General features: G+C 43.5%; 1 protein-coding gene across 1 annotated transcript in view; it reads left to right on the plus strand.

Annotated features, from left to right (window-relative positions):
• Window positions 1-19,721, plus strand: part of UBE2F (ubiquitin conjugating enzyme E2 F (putative)) — a 60,868-nt gene that overhangs the window by 12,043 nt on the left and 29,104 nt on the right. Inside the window, exons 5-7 of the mRNA XM_082763585.1 lie at window positions 3,345-3,412; window positions 9,410-9,480; window positions 14,800-14,857. Coding sequence (XP_082619711.1) covers window positions 3,345-3,412; window positions 9,410-9,480; window positions 14,800-14,857 — 197 coding nt within the window. The remainder of the gene's footprint in view (window positions 1-3,344; window positions 3,413-9,409; window positions 9,481-14,799; window positions 14,858-19,721) is intronic.

Genomic DNA, 19,721 nt, shown 5'->3' on the forward strand with positions numbered 1-19,721 from the left:
GTCCCACCATAACCTTTCTTAGTATTTAGTGTCACAAAATCATTCTGGTGGCTGAGTTTCAAATGGAAATGAATTTTCAAAAAACTTTGACTGTTAATTTCATGCAAAAAGTGTTACTTTAACTTGTGCTCGAGAATTTGTGTTTCCTTTAAGGTGCAGCTCTGTGCGGTGCACGATGAGGCGAGGCATAGCAGAGAAAATGGGTAAAAAAAAATAGATTTTATTGCCATATTGTGTGCAGACTGTGAGTTCCTGAGGCAGGTTCTGCTGGCTTTTGCTGCTGTCTGAAGCAATTGTTCTGTCCCTTGTGCCATCGAAGCAATTGTTCTGCCGTTGGAAAAAGTGCCCTTATGGCACCATTTGCCTCTTATTTCTGCACCAGCACCTTATTGGATCCAAAGCCAGACGAAATAAAGAGATGGCTGCTACAACCCAGGTGCTCCTGCTCCGCTTGGAGCCCAAAATTGGAAGCTGAGACACAGTAATGACTTTGCAGGGGAGGGTGAGTTGGGTGGCTTGTACACGGAGACAACCAGAGGAAGGTGTAGGGTTAATGGGATCTCCCAGACGGTTGGGGAGGTTCGGGTTGGCGTGCTTCTTTGAGTCGCATTCTTCAGGGAATTCCTACAGAGCCTGTTTTCTGTTTGGCATGCCACGAAATGCCGAATGTCAGCGAGCATGGCTGAGCAATCAGCAGTGCTGATTCAAGGAGCTGCTGTCAAAAGCACATCCTTTGTGGCCTGCCCTAATTATCACGCGTTTTCTTTTAAAGCAGCAGAATAACTTTGCATCTTCACAGCACCTTTAACCATCAAACCACCTCGCAAACACAAACTACGATCGGAGTCGGGCTGGTAGTAATGAAACTCAAGACTGAAGTGGGAGGAATGTTAATACAGCTTGAAGACAGAAATTTAAGCAGCAGGAGAAAATCAGGAGCTGAGGCTTGTTCCCTTTTTGGAAAAGTCTCTCATAAGTGGGCAGGTTATGAGCTAAAGCTATTTTAATTGACCATTACAGGGCTTTTCTCGCTGTTAACTTCGCCAGAACTTGATTTTTTTTTTTTTTTTTGCAGCACAGTTACGTGGCTGAAAAATCAAGGGGGTTGGGATTTGGGATTTGGGGTTTTAGTGAAAAGATCTACAAGCATACAGGAAGAATTGTTTCAATAAAAGAAGGTAGGGAAGAAATGTTTTACCCTTCTAATAGGAGAGGTGCTCCAGCCCTCTGATCGTTTTCTTGGCCCTCCTCTGGACCTGCTCTAACAGATCCCATCCTCCTCCTGCGGGGGGCCCAAGACAAAAGCTACCCTGGGCTGTGTCTGCATCGTGGGATTCAGCAGAGAGAGTGAAGAACCGCCCTTCAGCTTTTTTTTTCCCTCTCCTTGTGCATCTTCTGAGCAATCTCAACAGCAATCTCGCTGCCTGTGCCTGTAGGTGAGGACGTACGTTAATTAATGCTGCCGCCCAGGGAGGCTGTGTGGCTGGTGTTTTCGGTGCGCGGGGACGTGGAGCATGGCTTTTCTCTCGCCGTCGGGCTGGCAGCAATCTGACAGCCTTCTGGCAAGCTCTCCTCCCCTGGAGCCGTTTTTGAATGTTTCTTTTGGACAATTGGATTACAGCGAAGATTGATTAAATCTGCGGGTTGCTCTGACATGAGGCACATGCAGCTCCATCCATCAGCAGGCATCTATTTCACATTAGCAGGGGTGGAGCACGAAGGGCTGCTGTGCGCTGCGCTCCCAGGCCAGCAAATCCTGGAACTATTGAAACGAAGCCAGGGGAAATAACTTCCCACTGCCGGGCTTCACCAGCAGCCTCCCCAGCGTTGCTGCTGCTTTTACCTTGCAGCAGCCTTCTCCCCGGGCGTTCACACGTGGGCGTTGCGTGCCATGGCTTCAGCTGGGAGGTGATAGCCTGAGAAGTGCCTGCGAGCCAAAGGGCAGCCAGGAGGCTGGTGGGAGGCTTCGAGGGATGTGTTTTGTGCTGTAGCAAGCACCGAATTCCCGTCGGGTGTTGGTTGTGCTGTTAGGCTCACCGAAAGAGCCCTGCATCTGATTTTCCCACTAGGGTTTTACACAGAGTGGCATCGTGTGGGTTCCTGCATCCTGGTTAAAAGGCTGGTACATGGTGCTAGCTGGTGGATAACCTATAAAAATAAAGCATCAGCTGCGTCCTACAGGGTAGCTCGGTGGTAGCTGGGCTCTTTGAACACCAAGCAGAGTGTTATGCCACCATTCTTCCTTGCAACAGCATCTTGCCTCAAGTGTTTGGTGAATTTGGAGCACTTTCATTGAAAGGATATTGGTATAACTTGCCTTTTATAGATGTGATTCTTCAGAAATGGCTTGCTTTACTCATTTTTTTAATCTCTAGTACGTTTAGAAACAAATAAATGCTTCGACTTGCCTTTTTTTCCACAAAAATCAGTGCACGTGCAATTACTCGCTGGTAAGACGTTAGCAGTGTGCTGGAGAGGTCTGCTCAATAAATCAAACACTTCACAATTGAATTGGAGTGGAAATGGAGGATGTATTTGAAAAAACTGTGTTCTGGGCAGGCTATTAACGTGAGATCTGCAACAGGTCAGGCTCGCAGCTCCGTGCAGGTGGATGTGGATGGGGAGCTCAGGACCACAGGAGCTGCAGGCTGACTGATGCCTACTGTATTATCTCTGGTTACACCTAGCTAGATATCTCCAGAATTTATATTTTACAATCCAGCAGCTCTGATAACTCAGCATCGAGTCTGAGGTTGGCAGAGGCAGGCAGATTTCCCTGACTGATACATCATCAGGGGATAATTGTCAGCTGGAAGGCCTGACTTGCCTTTTCATTACAGCACGCTGCGAAGCATGCTCTCGCACACCGTTATTTCTATTAGGGTAAGTAATTGCCAGCTCAAGGCTGAGGATGAAGGGCTTGAGCAGGATTTAATGGTGCTTGCCAACGCACACACATAACCAGCTCTTCCTGAGAGCTGGATTTGGAGTACCACAAGCCCTGTGGCCATCGTGTGGCACAGTTTTGTGGAAACAAACACGAGAAGTTCAAAGGTTTGTGTAGCTCGGTGTCACCTGGTGCTGTGATCCTACAGGTCTGGGGCTGTGGGCTCTTCTGATTTGATGATTTCTGCTGTACAGGTGTTGGGGAGGGTGAAAAACACCATGTTCATACCCTTTGGAGTAGCAGGCAGCTAGCATTTTGGTATTTTTTTTTAAATTTTTGGTGATAAACTAATGTTGTTTCTTGAATCTTTGTTACGACATGATGTGTATGTATTACATGGCATCCCTTATTTTCTTAGGTAACCATTTTAATATTTATTGTTTGTTTTTTTTCCTAGATGAGGGCTATTACCAAGGTGGAAAGTTTCAATTTGAAATTGAAGTTCCTGATGCCTACAATATGGTGGTGAGTGTCTGTCATCAGTCCAGCAGTCGTTAATTTCCTTTCTACCTAATAGGATTTGAGAGGGAAGCTGGCAGTGAGATCAAGAAAGGGTCTTCTGCCTGTTGCTAGATATTGTAGAAATGTAGAAGAATCTTGGATGTCTGGAACATTTGCAGGTCCCCTAAGTCCTGCTTCGAGCTGGGGTAGCATTAAAATAGGATCTGGTTGCTCAAAGCCTTGGCCAGGTGGGATTTGAAAACCTGAGGATGAGGATTGCGCAGCCTCTCTGTGCCTCTCTTCTGATGTTTGATTACCCTTGTGATTTTTTTTCTTAGGTCAGAATTTCCCTTGTTGCAGGCTGTCTGCCACCTCTTCCTTTATCTCCGTGCACCTCGGAGAAGAGTGAGCCCTGTAGACCGTCCCTTTAGGGAGGTGCAGACAGCAGTAAGGTCCTTTCGCCTTCCCTTCTCCAGGCTGAACAAACCCAGGTCCCTCAGCCTCTCCAGAGGACCCCCAAATGATTGCCATATATTATAGATAAAAAGAAAGCTCCGGAGAACTTCTGAAGCATGAGAAACGTTATTTCAGTATTATCCCCTGCTAAAGCTGCAGATCCTGGCAAGGGAGGTGGAGGTACAATTACGATAAAAATAACTTCAGACGTTGTTTGCAGAGTTTAGCTGTCAAAAAGGAAAAGATTGACTCAAAAATGGAAAGCAGCTGGGGCATATGTCTGGTTCTCCTGAATTACTCTTGCTGTTCTGTGTTCTGATAATTTGATATGTAAGGAAACTATATTCATTTGGGCGTTTGAGTTGCAATAATTGCATTTAGAGGCATGAATTACCAAGGAAGCCTTACTTTCTTTAAAAATGTTCAAACTAAACGATTTTGCCTGGTTTTGTAGCTTTATTTAACATCTCTTCTTTCCGTTTTCTGGCCTCTGGTGGTGGTAGCTTAGAGGCTGAAAAATGGATAGGGGAGGATGCTGGAGAAATGTGTCCGAGAAGACCTTCGACTTGTGTTCAGATGCACCAGACCTAGGTCCAGCAACATATCTACGTAGTAGCTGCAGTCACAGCATTGTTAGTTTGTTTATATATAACAAAATAATTGGGTTGGCATTCCAGAAGATGCCTTCACAAGTTTCCTAATGTTCCTTTATTTATAGTCAACAAATCCATGCACTGTAGCTTTTAAAAGGGTCCTGCTTGTGGAGGACCTTTTCCTTTTGCTTTGGGAACAGGTAAAGAGACAATTAATGCTCTTTGGGGATTTGGAACTCCTGCAGTTCAGTGTTTTATTGGGACTGGTCAAAACCAAACCATGGATCCTGGGCATCTGTCAATAGGCATCTGGTGTTTCCAATTGTGTTTCTTTTTGCTTTGAAGCTCCCCTTGTAACCTCCCCAGAGAATTTCACGTGGTGAGTTTTCCACACTTGCGTGTGGTTTCATGCCTACTATAGATATATAGGTGGTCACTACATAGATATATAGGTAGCCACTTAAATGTCTGCATCCTTCTGCAAACTTGAATAAACTGAGCCATCACGTAGCTGAAAAACATGGAGGGGGAACCCTCTGATGTTCTCACCTGCCTGATTTTTTTTTTTTTAGTCATCTTCAGTAAGAGTTTAACCACTATGGCAATGCTGGGTGTAAGGGAAATACACAAAATCTCTATACTCAGTTTAATTTCTTGAACTCCTGAGTTTAAGGTATTCACCTGCACAAAGCTGTTGCAGGAAAGTACTTGCTACGTGGTAACAGGAGAACACAATGTTAATTTAGATCTGTTTAATTGCTATAATTAAAAAATCTTCTGGTTTGTTATGGCTCCCTGCTCAACATTGACAGAAAATTGACAGCAAATGTTACTAAGAGATTTCTGAATCCTGAGCACCTGCCTCATTCAGCACAAAGGTGAAGTTTGCCTTTGTGCCATTTATTTAAAAAAAGCAAAATGCAGGTGGCTGAATGTTGAGGGCTGGCCAGGTTATTAATGAACGTGTATATATTCAGAAATATTGTGAAAATAGTGTGGTTTGTTTTTCTGCCAGGCAGGAGGAAACTGAGATCAGCAGTGGTGATGTTTTTAACCTCTCTTTAGAGGGGCCAGTGCTCTTCCAGCCTGCAGGTGAGGTTGGGATATCACACATCAAGCTGCCTGCAGTGATGCTGAGCATGGCTGTGTTGGTAGCAGTATAAGCACCAGGCAGTCATTATAGCCATCATTTTCCAGTTAATTTCTTGAGCTTGTATATCAGAAAAAAATCTGGTTTTAATGCTATCAAATGCGTAATTTGTAGTGTAGTTTCTGTAACAGCATCCTATAATTTCTGTAGCCAGCTGTTGCCCACATCCCTTATGTTCATTGCTCCCCTGGGGAATTGTCTTCCCCCCTTCATTCCTCATGAGCAAGCATTCAGCTTTCGCCTTGGAAAAAGAAGCAGCTGTGTAGGATGATGGCAGAGGGAAGAGGGAAGACGTGGAAGGCTTTGTGTTGTGATGTGCAGCTGGGGTGTGCTGCTCTGTCCAGGGAGCGAAGCGCTGGGGGCTGACTTCATTTCTGGGTAAGAAGTGAACGTAGGGAAGCAGCTGATCCTCTGCTCTGTGTATTCCTGAGTCAGGCGTGCTCCAGCTCCTGGCACCTCGGCCGTACACTTCCTCTGGGCAAAGATTCAAGAGCCTAAAGTGTGGGAGGGATGCTCTGGAGCGAGCTCCATCATGAAGAGCTGCCCCTTTTTTTGTGAGCAGAGCACCCAGCTGGCTCATCAGGCACTGCAGCATCGCTGAGCTGCTCTGTGTGGTACCGGGGATGCTTGTTCTGATCAGCTGTAAGGAAATAAAGTATTGTAAGGGTTCTGCTGCTGTATCCATAATTAACTAACCTGAATGCTTCCTGCAGCCCTAAGGAGGGAAGCACAGTTGAAGGATGCGAGTGTATGCACGTGGTCCTGAACGGGCAGGGCTGCTTTCCAGGGGCAGGTGGGGTAAAAAACATCCTGAAGGGAGGAATTCACCCAAAAATATATTCCAAAAGGAATCTGTGCACCTCAGATCTGTTCCTTCTGTACACATCTGATTCAGGCTGCCTGCCTTAGGAAACCCTGGTGCCTGCAGAGCCCTCTGCTCACATCCAAAGTCTTCTGGTCGCCTTGATTTCTCTTCACAGCCAAGACTTGCTTCATTTTTATAGCACTGTTTTACAGGCAAGACACAGAAAACTGCTAGGCTTGAGCTTCTGATGTTTTCCAGACTCTGTTAGCTTTTCCCGTAAGCACTGGCCGTGGTCTGAATACAAAAAGAGAAAAAAAAATTGTCCCAGGAGGCCTTTTTCCCCCTGAAGGCAGAGCTACTCTGTGGTAAGATGCTGTGCTGGTAGAAGGAAGGGGATTGATGTTTAGCCATCAGGGCTCTTCTTGTGGCATTAAAAGTCTCCAGAAGGTCAATGCTTAACTTTACCTTTTCTGAATTGCTTTTAAAGCTCCAATTTTTTCCTCAATTGTGGTGTAGAGGTAATTGCTGAAGTACTGGAAGAAATTTCAGTGTTGGCTTCTATACGAGGGCTCCCTGCTGTCCCAGGTAGGGAATGTGGGTGAACCCGCTGTGCTGTTAAACACTACATATTTGGGAAAAAAAAGCAACTGTGTGCTTCTTGCCTGCAAAAACACACAGGAAGCTGCCCTTAGTACACAAACCTTTGTGTTTGTGAACAGCGAGGAGAGGCTTGCCAGGGTTTGTGCTCACACAGAGCTCCAGGAATGAACGCTGCTGTCACCCACATCAGAGACATCAGAGGAAGCTGGGGACTGGCAAGCCAAGTGGTGAGGGAGTGCACAGCAGATGCCTTCAGTGCCACGGGCTGCTGCCCGACCCCTGGCTCTGCAGCATCTGTTTCCAAGCACTGCTTTATTCATTGACCAGCTACCCAGAAACAGGAGGCATTCAGAAATGGGAACAATTGTTTTTTATTTTAATTTAATTTAAAAAATCCACTGTCCAGGGGATGTATAATTTAAAACAAATTTTTTCTGCCTTGAGGTGCCAGCTAATGAAGCAATGAGTGCTGCAAGACTGGGGACCTGATGCTTTAAGGAACCAAACCTGATAAATAGCACAGATGTGGTTTGACGAGGACATAAAGCCAAGGTGACTCCACAAGCCAGCCCTGGTTTGCAGCTCCCGTGGTTTTCATCTATCATGTTGTTGGCATAGAGAGGCTTAGGGACTCTATGGTTTTCCAAGGTTTTTATGACATGGGATGCCTTAGGCAGAGGCCAAAAGCCAGGGATTTAGCAGCAGAGCTGCTCTTCTTGGTTCTTCTGGCAAATAAGAAAATATCAGTGGCTGCTTAGGGATGGAGAAGGAAATCACTCAATTTGCTGCTGTGTTTGAGTTTGGATCTATGCATGCATCCTCCAGCACCTGAGGGGAAAGGTGAGCTTATAAACAGCAAAGGACGTGGATTTTGTAAGCTTTGCTGGGCAAAGTGTCCCGTGTATGACCTGGAGATGGTTCGAGGTGCTCAAGGGAAACATCATGGCAAGGAAAGCTTGTGTGGGTTCCCCGATTTAAGGAAAACTCAACGATTGCTCAGAGAAGTTCTGTCTGAAGGACGGTTTGTGGCAGTGCTGCAGGTGTCCTGCCTGTCTTCCGAACAGAAGGAGAAGGGGAGAGAAAAAGAAAACCTTTGTCTTACTGTCAGGAGTGGGTTTTTCTAATTTGTACAGATGAAAAGCGCTGTGGTGAAAGGATAAATGAATTCTTTTGTAACCGTATTACTCAAAATTGAGACAAGTTACTTCGCTCTGAGTAACTGTGAGGATTTAGGGATTTTTTGTAAAGATTTAGTTTGCGTAGAACTCATTTTTTCTATTCATTACTACATTCTCTGTGTGAAGGCACGTATGGTGAAATTTGCTCTTTTATCTCGAGCTACCAGCACGGAATAAATACCACTGCTTTCCCCTTTTTTGAGAGCCAGACATCTTTCAAAACAGTGTGAGGGCGTAGCTGCCGGAAGGTTGGGCTCTTAGAAAGCTTCCAAGGTGAACATTTGGGGATTTGGAAGGTTAAAAAGTTGCATCTCCATATTTTACGGAGATTTTGGGGAACTGAGAAGAAAGCAGTGAGCCAAAACACACCGCCATGCAGGCACAGCTCTTAGAGCTGCTCCTCTTCTGGGCTGAGGGCAGCCTGGGAGCCGGGAGAGGAAAATAGCTCCCCATTTATCCTACCGCCTTTAATTGAAGCTACGAAAGGACTGGGCCGGGCTGATGTTCCAGTATGCCTACTGTAAAAACTAATGTGCTTGATTGAAAACTGCACATCCTCAGCTGGAGAACAGGGATGGGATCATGTGCTGTTGCTTAGCTACTGGTGTTTTTATGACCCATGCTTTGTTTACTTCCAAAAGTAGAGGAAATGAGGCTGTGTTTTAAGGATCTGTATTTCAAAATTCGCTGTGCAATTGAGAAATCCGGTGGTCTTGCCTGAAAATAAGTCTTTTTAACTTAATATCTTGAGTTTGGATGTAACTGCCCTTCTTCACATTTCTCTTACTACTCCTATTCACTTATCATTACACCCTCTGCTGTTTTTTTAACAAACCCCCCAAAACTTGGATAAACCATGTAGAAAAACACTTAGTAGTTATGCAGTTCAAATTGTTGTCTTACTAGTTAAGTGTTGAGAAACTAAATAACATCGAGTGGTTTTTGGTTTCCTTTCCCCGAAGGAGGCAGGAGAAGAGTGTAAATTTTCTTGTCTTTCTTCAAAATTGCTTTTTTCTAGGAAAAGGCCCGGTACCAGCCCATGATTTGTAAAGAGTGGAGAGAAGCTAAAAGGGCAGAGAAAGCTGGTGTACCTCCTGTAGATTATATTACTGGGGTCTTTAACATGCGAACCTAGGCTGTGAATATCAAATACATTTCCCTTTGCAGTTCTGTGACTTGTAGCAGTGATTTGGCTTTATTTTAAAGGATAACGTTGCAATTTGTTTTCTATCCTGACAGCCTCCAAAAGTAAAATGCTTGACAAGAATCTGGCATCCGAACATTACAGAGATGGGAGAAATCTGCTTAAGGTAGCAACAGCGTTTTTTTTTTATGCCTTTGTGTCATAAAATGTTGCATGTAATTTTCATGTCAGTATTACTTCTTCAACAGATTTTGGAAATGAGACTGGTGTGTGACCTTTAGGACCACACAAATGTACTGAAAGTGTTCTTGCTGTTCCTTAGAGACTGGGTAGAATCTGGCTCTTTAGGTTCAGTCTTAACATTTTGTTCTATTTAGGGTAAAAGTATAAAATCCAATCTAGAGAATTTATTTATTTATTTATTTAACTTTTCCTCCCTTCGTAGACGAATAGTCCTCAGGATTTGAGAGGACTGAAGGCTTCAGTTACTTTATTTCCAAACGTGTTAAGTGCTTGGAAACTCTATTTCATATAAGGAAAACGAATAATTTAACTTTGACAGTAACTATTCTGTATTTGCTGTTATTTTCACATTTAATATCTGCTAAAAGACGCATTTACTTGTTATAGCAAAAGAGAATTGGGTAGGTATAAGTCAAAATAGGAAGCACAAAAGGTCACTTTTACAACAGGGCCGAGTTTATGGTGCTCTGCCTTTTTGCCTGACAGTAAATGTTTCCTCTTCAAAATCAGTTTTTCTGAAACTTCGTAAATTCACCGTTTCATCTCGAGTGCGGGATGGTGAAATTGGCCAGAAAGTAAACATAAACAGACATGAGAAGCATGGCCCTCATTTCTCAAGTTAATGGGACACAAATGAAATGAAGCATAAGCAATGGAAGAACGACTGAAGGCTGCTCTGAAAATCCAAACCAGTTAGCACCATGTGTAGCAAATTAGTGCTTAAAAGATAGATGTTTTTTTCCCCTCTAGGTTTAAAAATCATTTTAGTGCTGTGAACGAGGTCCTGGCTACAAATGAAGCTTTCTCAGGGTAGTCTCTCCCTTTCTAGGCAGGTGAAGCTGGTGGGTTGATAACAGCTAATGAGCTGATATCAGTGCTTTTAGCCTCCGTGGGCTGCTCCGTGCTTCCGAGAAGCTAATGCCATCAAAAGGTGATGGGAACCAGCCTCGGACAGCTCAGCATGTACCTGGCGTTGGACAGGGTCAGAGCCTGGATGTTGTTAGCCTAAAAGACTGAGTAAAGGTGTGAGTAGAGGAGCTGTGTGGAACCAGTCAGCAGGAAATGCTGGATACCAAAAGATAGCTGAAAGTTGAAGCTCTGCCTGCAGTGCTGCGTCTTCCGAGGTTAAACAAAGCCTCCCTGCACTCTTGAGGATATTTCAGTGTTTCGAGCCTTAAAAATGGTTTTAATTATGACAGATAAATGCAGTGTTGGAACATCATAATTCTGCTTAATGAAGTGAAGTCATTTCTTTGGCATCTGCACTGAAATGTCAGCTTTATTTGATTGTCAGATACTTAAGCATATTAAACCTTTGAAATGTCTTACCATTTAGATGGAAAAGCTAAAATAACCCCGACTACTTTCTGCCTGTTACAACAGAGAATGCAGTCTATATATAGTACCTGCAATCAACTTCTACCAGGGTATTTACATAAAAATAGCTTCAGGTGTTTTTTTTAAGCAGCAAAAAAAATTTAGTACCAGTATTTTTCCATCTGTTTTCTGCTAAACACACCTTACACCATGGTATGTCTTGGTAGGTAATGGTCCCCATTTAAAAGACAGCAAATGATTAAATTTGTACCAAGTTTTGGGCACAAAAAAACATGATTCCTCTGCTGTATGAATTGCAGCTACTCAAATTTGGTCTGGACCGTAATTATGGATGTTGTTTCCACTCCACATGTGGATAGGAAGCGTCAAGGTACCCAGAAGGAAAACACAGTGAGCTGCTCCGTGTTGGTGGATGTGTCCTCCTGCCACTGGTGCCCTGAGTTCATGGCACGGTGTTAAAGGGTGATGAATGCAGAAGTGTTTGGAACTGATGAGCTGTATTATCATGGGTATATTATCATATAATTGTATTATCATACCTTAATTCAAGCTTACCTCGCCTGATGCTTTGTGTTGGCTAAAGGAACCACAGGCTCACAGAAGGCTGGAAGAACCTCAAAGCCCATCCAGCCTGGCCTTGGGCACTGCCAGGGCACCCACCACTTCATTTTCTCCGGGCAAAACAATATGAAAAGCAACACTTCTGTTGGAACTAATGCTTTGTGTTGATAAACATTTGTCTGAGATGTTCATGTAAAGCAGTCATCCTCTGGGACTGACCCCCCATTACAGTATCTTTGTTTTTTCTTTTTAGTTAAGCTATAATCAAGTTAAATGGTGTTTCAGAAAGTTTTCAGCTTGCTAGAGCCATGTAATTCCCAGCTCAGTAGTTGTTTCTGCATAGTTTTTTTAGGATGCTATGTATTTAAAAAGAAACTTCCTCATTTTTTCTCCATGCACAAGTGAAGTCACAGCAGGAGAAGGTATTTGTGGAAATGAATGCAGAACAGAGGGCAGAGCATTTTGGTGGCTGTTTTGGTTACCGTACATTCAGAAATAGTGAGCTCACCGTATTCCCACGGCGACTCAGATACAGGGACTTGAAATCCTGCTCTGGTGAGGTCTCCTTAGCGATATGAGGAGCATTTCCCACTTCCCATCACTGAGGGTGTGCTTGGCTTCTGTCAGATCCGACTACAGCTGGGAATGCTCTTTCACCGACCACCCCAGTTCCCAGGTAGGTTACCTGCCTGGTAAACTGCTCAGACCCTGGCACTTACCCTCCTGTCCCTTCAGCAGCAGTGAGTGCCTTTAGTAACCAGCTCTAGGGGTCAGAAGTGCTGCTGAAACTGCAGAATTTGCTTACCCTTCCCTTTCTGGAGGCACACTCATTCTACAGCATCACAAAGAAGCACATCATGCTGGATAAGCCTTCCAGCAGCCTGCTATGATGCAGCCAAGTCCTGGCAGTTTTACAGTAGTGACTTCAAATTAAAAACCTGGTGGGTTTTCCAGCCCATCGGGTGTCCCTGCTAGAACACGTGGCTCCTGTAGCTTGGCTGGGAGCTTGTTGAGGGCAGCATCTTGAAGCAGCAGGTGGAGGAGGAAAGCTCTGCAGGTTGTGTGATACAAGATCTTGGTGCTAACCAGCTCCTCCGTGGCAGCAGGACTCATCCCCTTTGAACAGGAGCTACCCGCAGAGGCTTGCTCATCCCCTAATTCAGGATGTACTTGGCTCCTTTCTGCTGCCTTTGGTCTTCCTTCTGCTGTTGGTTCGTGTGAAGTGCTGAGAGCAGATCGCCGTTCAGACCTCCAAGCTGCCTGGCAGTTGTATCTAGGTCAACTTCGTGGAGAACGTGAGATGCAATTTCTAGGCACCCTGCACAGAAAAAGGATTTGCTTCGGGGCATAATGATCACTCCCAATCTGTAGGAAGAAAGAGGATGCTGCTCGAAAACCGAATTACATCAGCAGATCAGAAATAGGAGGCAAAGGTACAATTATCTGTCGTCACTGCTTTCCTGCCAGAGCTCTACAAGGGGTATGAGTGTCTCCTCTCCAGGCCTGGCTGCTGAGCATCCCCAGCTGGAGATTCGCACAGAGAGGAGCTTGGGGAGCTTGAAGGGTGTTAACGAGGCTTGGCTGATGTGCTCAGGCACCTTGAGCTCTCTCAGTGGATACTCTCAGGCTTTCTTATTATATGTGTTCACTTACTCCTCGTTCTTAGGTTCTCAGGGAGCTATGTATGAGCAGGAAGAGGGGAGCAGAATTCAGAGCAGCAGCCAGAAAGGAAGCTCAAAAAGCCCATTATCTCCTCAAAATCTGAGAATCCTGGCTGTTGCCTGTTCAGTAGCATTTTTGCTTATACTTCTGTAATACAAACAAAAGGCACAGCCACAATATGCTCTTTTTAATGTTATTTAAATTAGTTTTGGGGCCGTGCTTGTGTTAATGACATGTTTAATCTTTTCAAAGGCACAGAAATGAGATTAGCAGTGCAGTTAAGATGGGATAGTCTTGACGAGTGCATTCATCCTGGTCCTAGCATCTGTACAGGGAACCAGGAGTAATGTTGCACAAAAAAAGAATAATTTAAGAATATTTTAAGAATAAAAGAATAATTAATAAATATAATTTATTTCTCTTTAACCCTGGTACTTTAGTAGTAGAAGCTACTGTTGCTGATGAATTTTTGTGCCTCGATACTGTATGTTTTCAGTTTCATTGCTTCTTAACAGAGGAAGGCACGATTGTGAGATGATGCTTGAAGTTTTCCAGATCCTCTTCCTTATTCAGATGATTGCCTTTGCTCTCACAAACGTGAGCAAGAGTTCTTTTGTCAATTTTCCAAGACTTTTGAAACTTCTAAATTGTGTGCTAGGCTCCAGGACTTCTCAGAACTGCTGATGGATTTACCAAGAAAAGGTCCAGGAATGCCCAGCCAACTGAATGCACCTCAACGCTTTCATCTTGTAAATGGGTCAACGATTTCAGTGGACTTAATATTTAACATGACAGGCAGGTTGTGCAACATTCCTATACGGTGTGCGTGCACGTAGGAAAGTCCATGCTTTATTTACATTGATATAAATGATAAGAGTGTGTATTACAGTTCATAAGGAACTCTTTTCTTCTGTAGCAATCCGTTTTTCACAGACTAATTAACAAAGTGCTTCATGGTTTCAAGCTGGGGGTACGTGCGATATTGAGTTTGCCTGTAAAGCCTTAAAATGTTCTGCATGCCATGCAGCTCACCTGCTGGAAGATGAGAAGCTGCCTCTAAGATTTTGCCTTCAGAATTCCCTGTTCTGGGTCCCCGGAGGTTTGGCACACATCTGTTGATGTTATGGCTGTCACAAAACCTTCCTGAAGAGACAAACCAGAGCTATTTAATTTTATTCTACCTGATTTTGAGCAGCTGAAGTCCTTTGACAGAAGAGGATACTAATCCTCATTGCTGCTAATTAGTTATCCCTCCAAAAAAATCCTCTTCAGGGGATCGAATGAGGCAGGACGTGGTGCCTCCCACCAGATTTGCTCTGTTGGCATGCTTTGGTCTGGCACCAAAGATGAACATGTTCTGGACTGGGGCACACACGTGTGTCTGTGCTCAGGGGAACAGAAAGGCTCAGCGTCAGGCTGTGTCATGAGGCCTGCTGTCACATTTGGTACACTTAAACAAAATAATTTGATTTTTTTTTTTTAACAAAGCCGAGCTCAGATCAGGAAACCTGTAATGAGCTCTGTGAAGAACGTAGTTCTAGGACACCAGTACCAGGTGTAAGAGGTCTGTAACTCTAACAATGCAATTTCTTCCAACGGTGTTAATGCTTTCTGAGAAGACTTCTGACAAAGTTTAACTAGAAGTTACACTGTGTAATACGTCTGTCTTTTTTTTTTTCAGTTTATTGAGAGAACATTCAATTGATGGCACTGGCTGGGCTCCAACTAGAACGTTAAAGGTACTGTTTCCTTTTAGATACGTACCTCAAACTAGATGTACCTGTTCAAATACTTTTATGGACTTCCAGAGAGACGGGTAATGCAGTTTGCTGTAGAAACAGCTGTGTGGTTTTGTAGTTTTTCAAGTTCTGCTGGTGACAACACTGAAGCAACAAGTACAGTGCTGAGTATAGAAACTTCTGCTAGCTTTAGTGTAGCTGATTTGACTGATAAAAAGTTGAAAAGAATGATAGGACTACGTTTGACCCAAAAAAAACCACTCTCAGTGAAGGTGATCTGATTTCTTCACCGTTTTTAAACCCAGGCAGCAAATAGGACAGCATGATGTCAGCAGGACTAACAGTAATCCATAGCCCTCTCAATTTCCATTGCGTTTACATTTCTGACAGATCAATAGGTTGTCTCACAAACTTTTTTTTTGCATAGAGATGATTTGGGGAGGTGTAAAGGGCACAACACATTTGGGAGAAACACCACATGGCGCATAGAATTGGGCTGTACTGCCTTGAATTTTGTTTCATCCCAGGTGTTTGAAGGAGTGAGCAACATGTCTGCACTTAAATACTGTGTAATTGAGGCAGTGTTAGTTGTTCTGATAACTCCAGGAGGGAACTAACTGCCACTGCGATCGCAGAATGGCTTCAGAGGTTGCTCCCCCAACATCTGGGTGATGCTAACAAGTCCAGAGCCATAGCTCCCCTATGAAGTACTCTTGGGATGGTCACTGAGGACATCTGATTCAATGCAGGAACTGCTCCTGTCTGGAGATAGAAGGTGCTTTGTTGTCCATTTGCTGCTATGTGACCTTGCTGTCAGAAGTCTCACAGAGTGCTGAGCAATAATTTCTGTAGCTCTTAACAGGAAACCCGACAGAATTGCTTCTCAAGGAGCACTAACTGGGTCAATAAAGGGTACACGTCAGGTGTTTTTCTTTTTAAAAGGCAAATTGAAAAAGAATTTTATTGAATACTTAATCTCCTTTTTGGAGCTATGCAACCTACTTGTCTCTAAAAATCTCTTCATGAGTGATCTGATTTCCTGTAAAAGTGAAGTACAATCAGTGTGTGTTCATCTGTGTTTTTTTCTCTTTGCTTATTTTTCATCAGTAAATACAATTTTTTATTAGCTTAAATCAAGACACTGGGTAATTAAATTAACTGGTTCTGTTCCTGTATTTCATTCCCAGAGAAAGTTTTTGGACTACAAATGTTTAAGCTTCAGACAATTAGAAAATTACAATACCAATATTACAACTCGACAAGAATGCGCATGGATTTTTCTGTTCTAGCTTTGTTTATGGTATTTCCCCTGGGGATTAAAGTACTGCTGTGTGTTAAGCCCATGGGTGCCAATAATTATTGACACTGCATTTGACTTCCTATCCTCAGCGAGGACGGAAGATGCGTATTAATTTTCTTTTCCGTTCTATTCTTGCATCAGTTTACTAATTGCATGTGATTGATTTCAAAGAGGAAACATCCTGGAATCTCAGCTACCAGGAGAGTCAAGTTACTTAAATAATAAATAAATTATTTATGAAGTAATTTAGGGCGTTTTTACCTTCCATAAGGTAAAGTAAAATAAATCTAGCATCCCATCTGGATTTCCTTACTCCCATTGGACGTTGAAGCACCACAAATGCAAGGTCACATTTTATAGCTTAAAATCTGTAAAGTTTATCAGAGAGTCCATTTAAAATATGCAGGCTCCATGCAATTCTGAGCTGGAAAACACAGAATTGTGCTGGTTTATCTGCAGTGTAGCCACGAAAACACGGGATTTGCCATCCACATGAATCATTCTCTGGTAGGTACATGATCACTGCACACCAGAGAATTGCGTGGAGCAGTGTGCGAGGGTGACTGGTGGCAAACTGGAGCCATTCGATCCGACACGGCTCGCTTTTATCTCCGCACCCACTAATCCAGCCTTCCTGAATCCTTTCCAACACTCAGGCACCGTGGCTGGGAGGACGTAGCTCATCTCCCCAGGCTGAATACCATGTGAATTTGCGCAGTAGCACTATGGAAAATATCCGGTCCTGGCCAGTGGCAGATGTGAAAGTCAGTGTTTTGTACGCCACTCACTGAGAATACGAAGGCAGCCTGGTTTTGTGGAGGAATAGTGCCTGACTTTGTCAAGTACAGTGCTCTGAAATACTGCTGAAATATTTTCTTGGAGAATGGGCGGGATGTATTGGGTTTCTACAACAAATACTGTCAAACATTACTGATGCAGCCATTCTGAGTGCATTAATAAAGCCATTTCAATGGGTAACAAAAACCTCAAAAGCCACAGGCAGAAACCAAACCAGCTTGGTTGTAGGTTTTCTGCTACCACATCCATTCGTATGTTACATGCTTAAACTTTCAGAGGACCCAAGCTTTAAAACTTTCAGATTGTCCCATCTTCCACATCCTTGTGGTGGCAGCAGAGCTCTTGAAGGAAAAATCCTTTGAAATAAACTACTGTGACTTTCTTTTTTTTACACTTTTGGTATCAAGCACGGTGCTTTCTTCCACTTCCCATTGCTGAACATGTTTCCACGGACTGCAGGGAGGTGCAGCCTGTGTGCTAGGGAAGGGGCTAAGGAATGTGCCTGGATTAGATACGTTCCAAGCAAGTTGCAAGGAAAGTTGTTTTTTTAACCCTGAAGATGATCATGAGTAGGTTAATATTTTTAAAACAATCTGTGTTTTAGCACCAGTGATGCAATTGCAAATATTGTCTGTATCCATAGAAACACTCCTGAGCTCTAAATTCTCAGATAAATTCTGGTAGCAGCTTGCTCCGTAGAGCAGGGACTGTGTAAAAACCAATGCACTACTTCCTGACTGATCCTCCTGGGTAATCTTTTGCTTCTTTAGAGCCAGCAAGAGCTCACTTACCTTTCTGTCTCTGAACCATGAGGTCCTGCATTGTTTTACTTGCATGCTTCTCTCTAAAATAGTGTTCAGAAAGTGGGGGGCTGCAGAAGCCACTTTATGCCCCTGCTGGAACTATCTGGGTAGTTTGCTTTTCTCATTTTTTAGGTCTAATGGTCTAAGCTGGACTTACCCAGGTGGAAAGTGGATAGCTGGCTTTAATTCATTCAGTTCTCAGATTTTTACTTTACTAAAGCTACCAGCTTTTAAATAGATACCTGCTATGAAATAGCAATATTACCTTTGCTTTGACAGCCTGCTTCTTGTACCCTCTGTAGTTCCAAATTTGGACTCGAAAGTACTTCATTAGCTCCTGTTATTCCCCAACAAACATCTCCTCGTGCCGTGTTCACCATAACTATCATCTGCCTGGTTAAGGCAGCCCCCCCGGCGCTCATCAGCTTTCTCTCGAATGTTTGTTTTGACTTTGCTGTGAAATTATCTCGGGCGATTGATTAAAAAAAAAAAAAAGAGTGGATCCATGTATTGTGATTGCCTAATTGGTTCTAAAAGTCAAGCTGTTTCTTCTGCAATTACCTCCAACGAGCTACAACTGGAAATTGGTCAGTGACTGATTTATGAACCATAAAAATAATCAAAGCACTTACGTGCAACTCTGACTCCAGAGGGCTGCGCATGGTGATGTTAAAAACAGTGTTTTAAAATTAATGATGAACATTCAAGGGAGTATTTGGTCTTTTTCTGTGGGGTTTTAATGTTTGCTGCTAGGATGCATATGCATTTCAGTTCTTTGTTAAGGTATTTTAAAGAGCTGGTTCTGTCATGTTTGTGGCACTGCTGTCAATAGAGATAAGAGCTGGAGTGGGAATCATCAAGGTTTTCTTGAGCTATTGTTGTGCAGACAGCTTTTGGTACCATCCTGTAGGAAAAAATACTTCTTTTCAGCAATTAATTTCCCATAGCTTCAGATACCAGGCTAAGAAATATCTGTTTGTGTTATTAGATAACTCCTTTAATACCTTTTTTATTAATTATGGCTCATTTCAAATTAACTACCATTATTTGAAGTGTGTCCTTAAGAGGTTTGCTTATTTAATTAGCATGTATTATTAGCTGGGAAAATGTCCTATTTGTATTTGTTCTGCCGTTGTCTTCAGGCAGTGAAGTTATCTTATTTGAAATCATGCAAATGTCAAACCGCAGTGTCGTGGAGAAATAAATCAGAAGGTCCTGGCTTAATTTTTCCACTTACCAATGTTTAAGCACAGTTTTAAAAGCTTTGGTGTAAGCACAAAGCCTTCATTCATTGTCTTAATGAAAATAGGTGGTCTGCTGTCAAAATTGTATGCAATTAGCGTAGAGGAGTCTTTTAAACTGACAATGACTGTCGCTGCCTTCAAGATGAAGAGGAAAAGAGTAAGCCTGTATGTTCTGTGCTCTTCTAATTCAATTCTTGCTGCTGCTGCTCCTTCTTTCTCAGCCAGCATTACGGTAACGCTGTTTGCTGTCACCCTGGTAGAATCACTCCTGATTCGTGTTGTGCTATTGATTTCTCCAAATCCCACCTTGCAAAGGGCCTTCCTGCTGTACGCAGAAGCATCAAAGCACCTGCTTGTGAAAGCTGCCTTCCTAGACGGAATATGTTCATCCCCCATACTGGCAAAGCAAGGAAGAGAAATGTGCCAAAGGAAGAAAACTGAAGGCTCGACGGCTGTACCCAAGAGCACAGATGCCAGCTCTTACTGCGCAGGAGGATCAGAACGTAAGGCACAGCTTTGCAAGGAGATTCCCAATTTAATGAATCTTACAGCCAGCTTCTGGGACCTTCTTGGATGTGATTATCGAGATTACAAACCTGAGCTTCTGGAAAATGTATCCCCTTTGAAGGTATCTTTAAAGGAAAGGAAAGCAAGCCTGCTGGTTGCTGAGTGTCCCTGAGGGAAAGGGTGCTGGTCTGCCACATATGGTCCCTGTCCCC

The sequence above is a fragment of the Aythya marila genome (genome assembly GCF_965140915.1).
Source record: "Aythya marila genome assembly, chromosome: 6".
NCBI lineage: Eukaryota > Metazoa > Chordata > Aves > Anseriformes > Anatidae > Aythya > Aythya marila.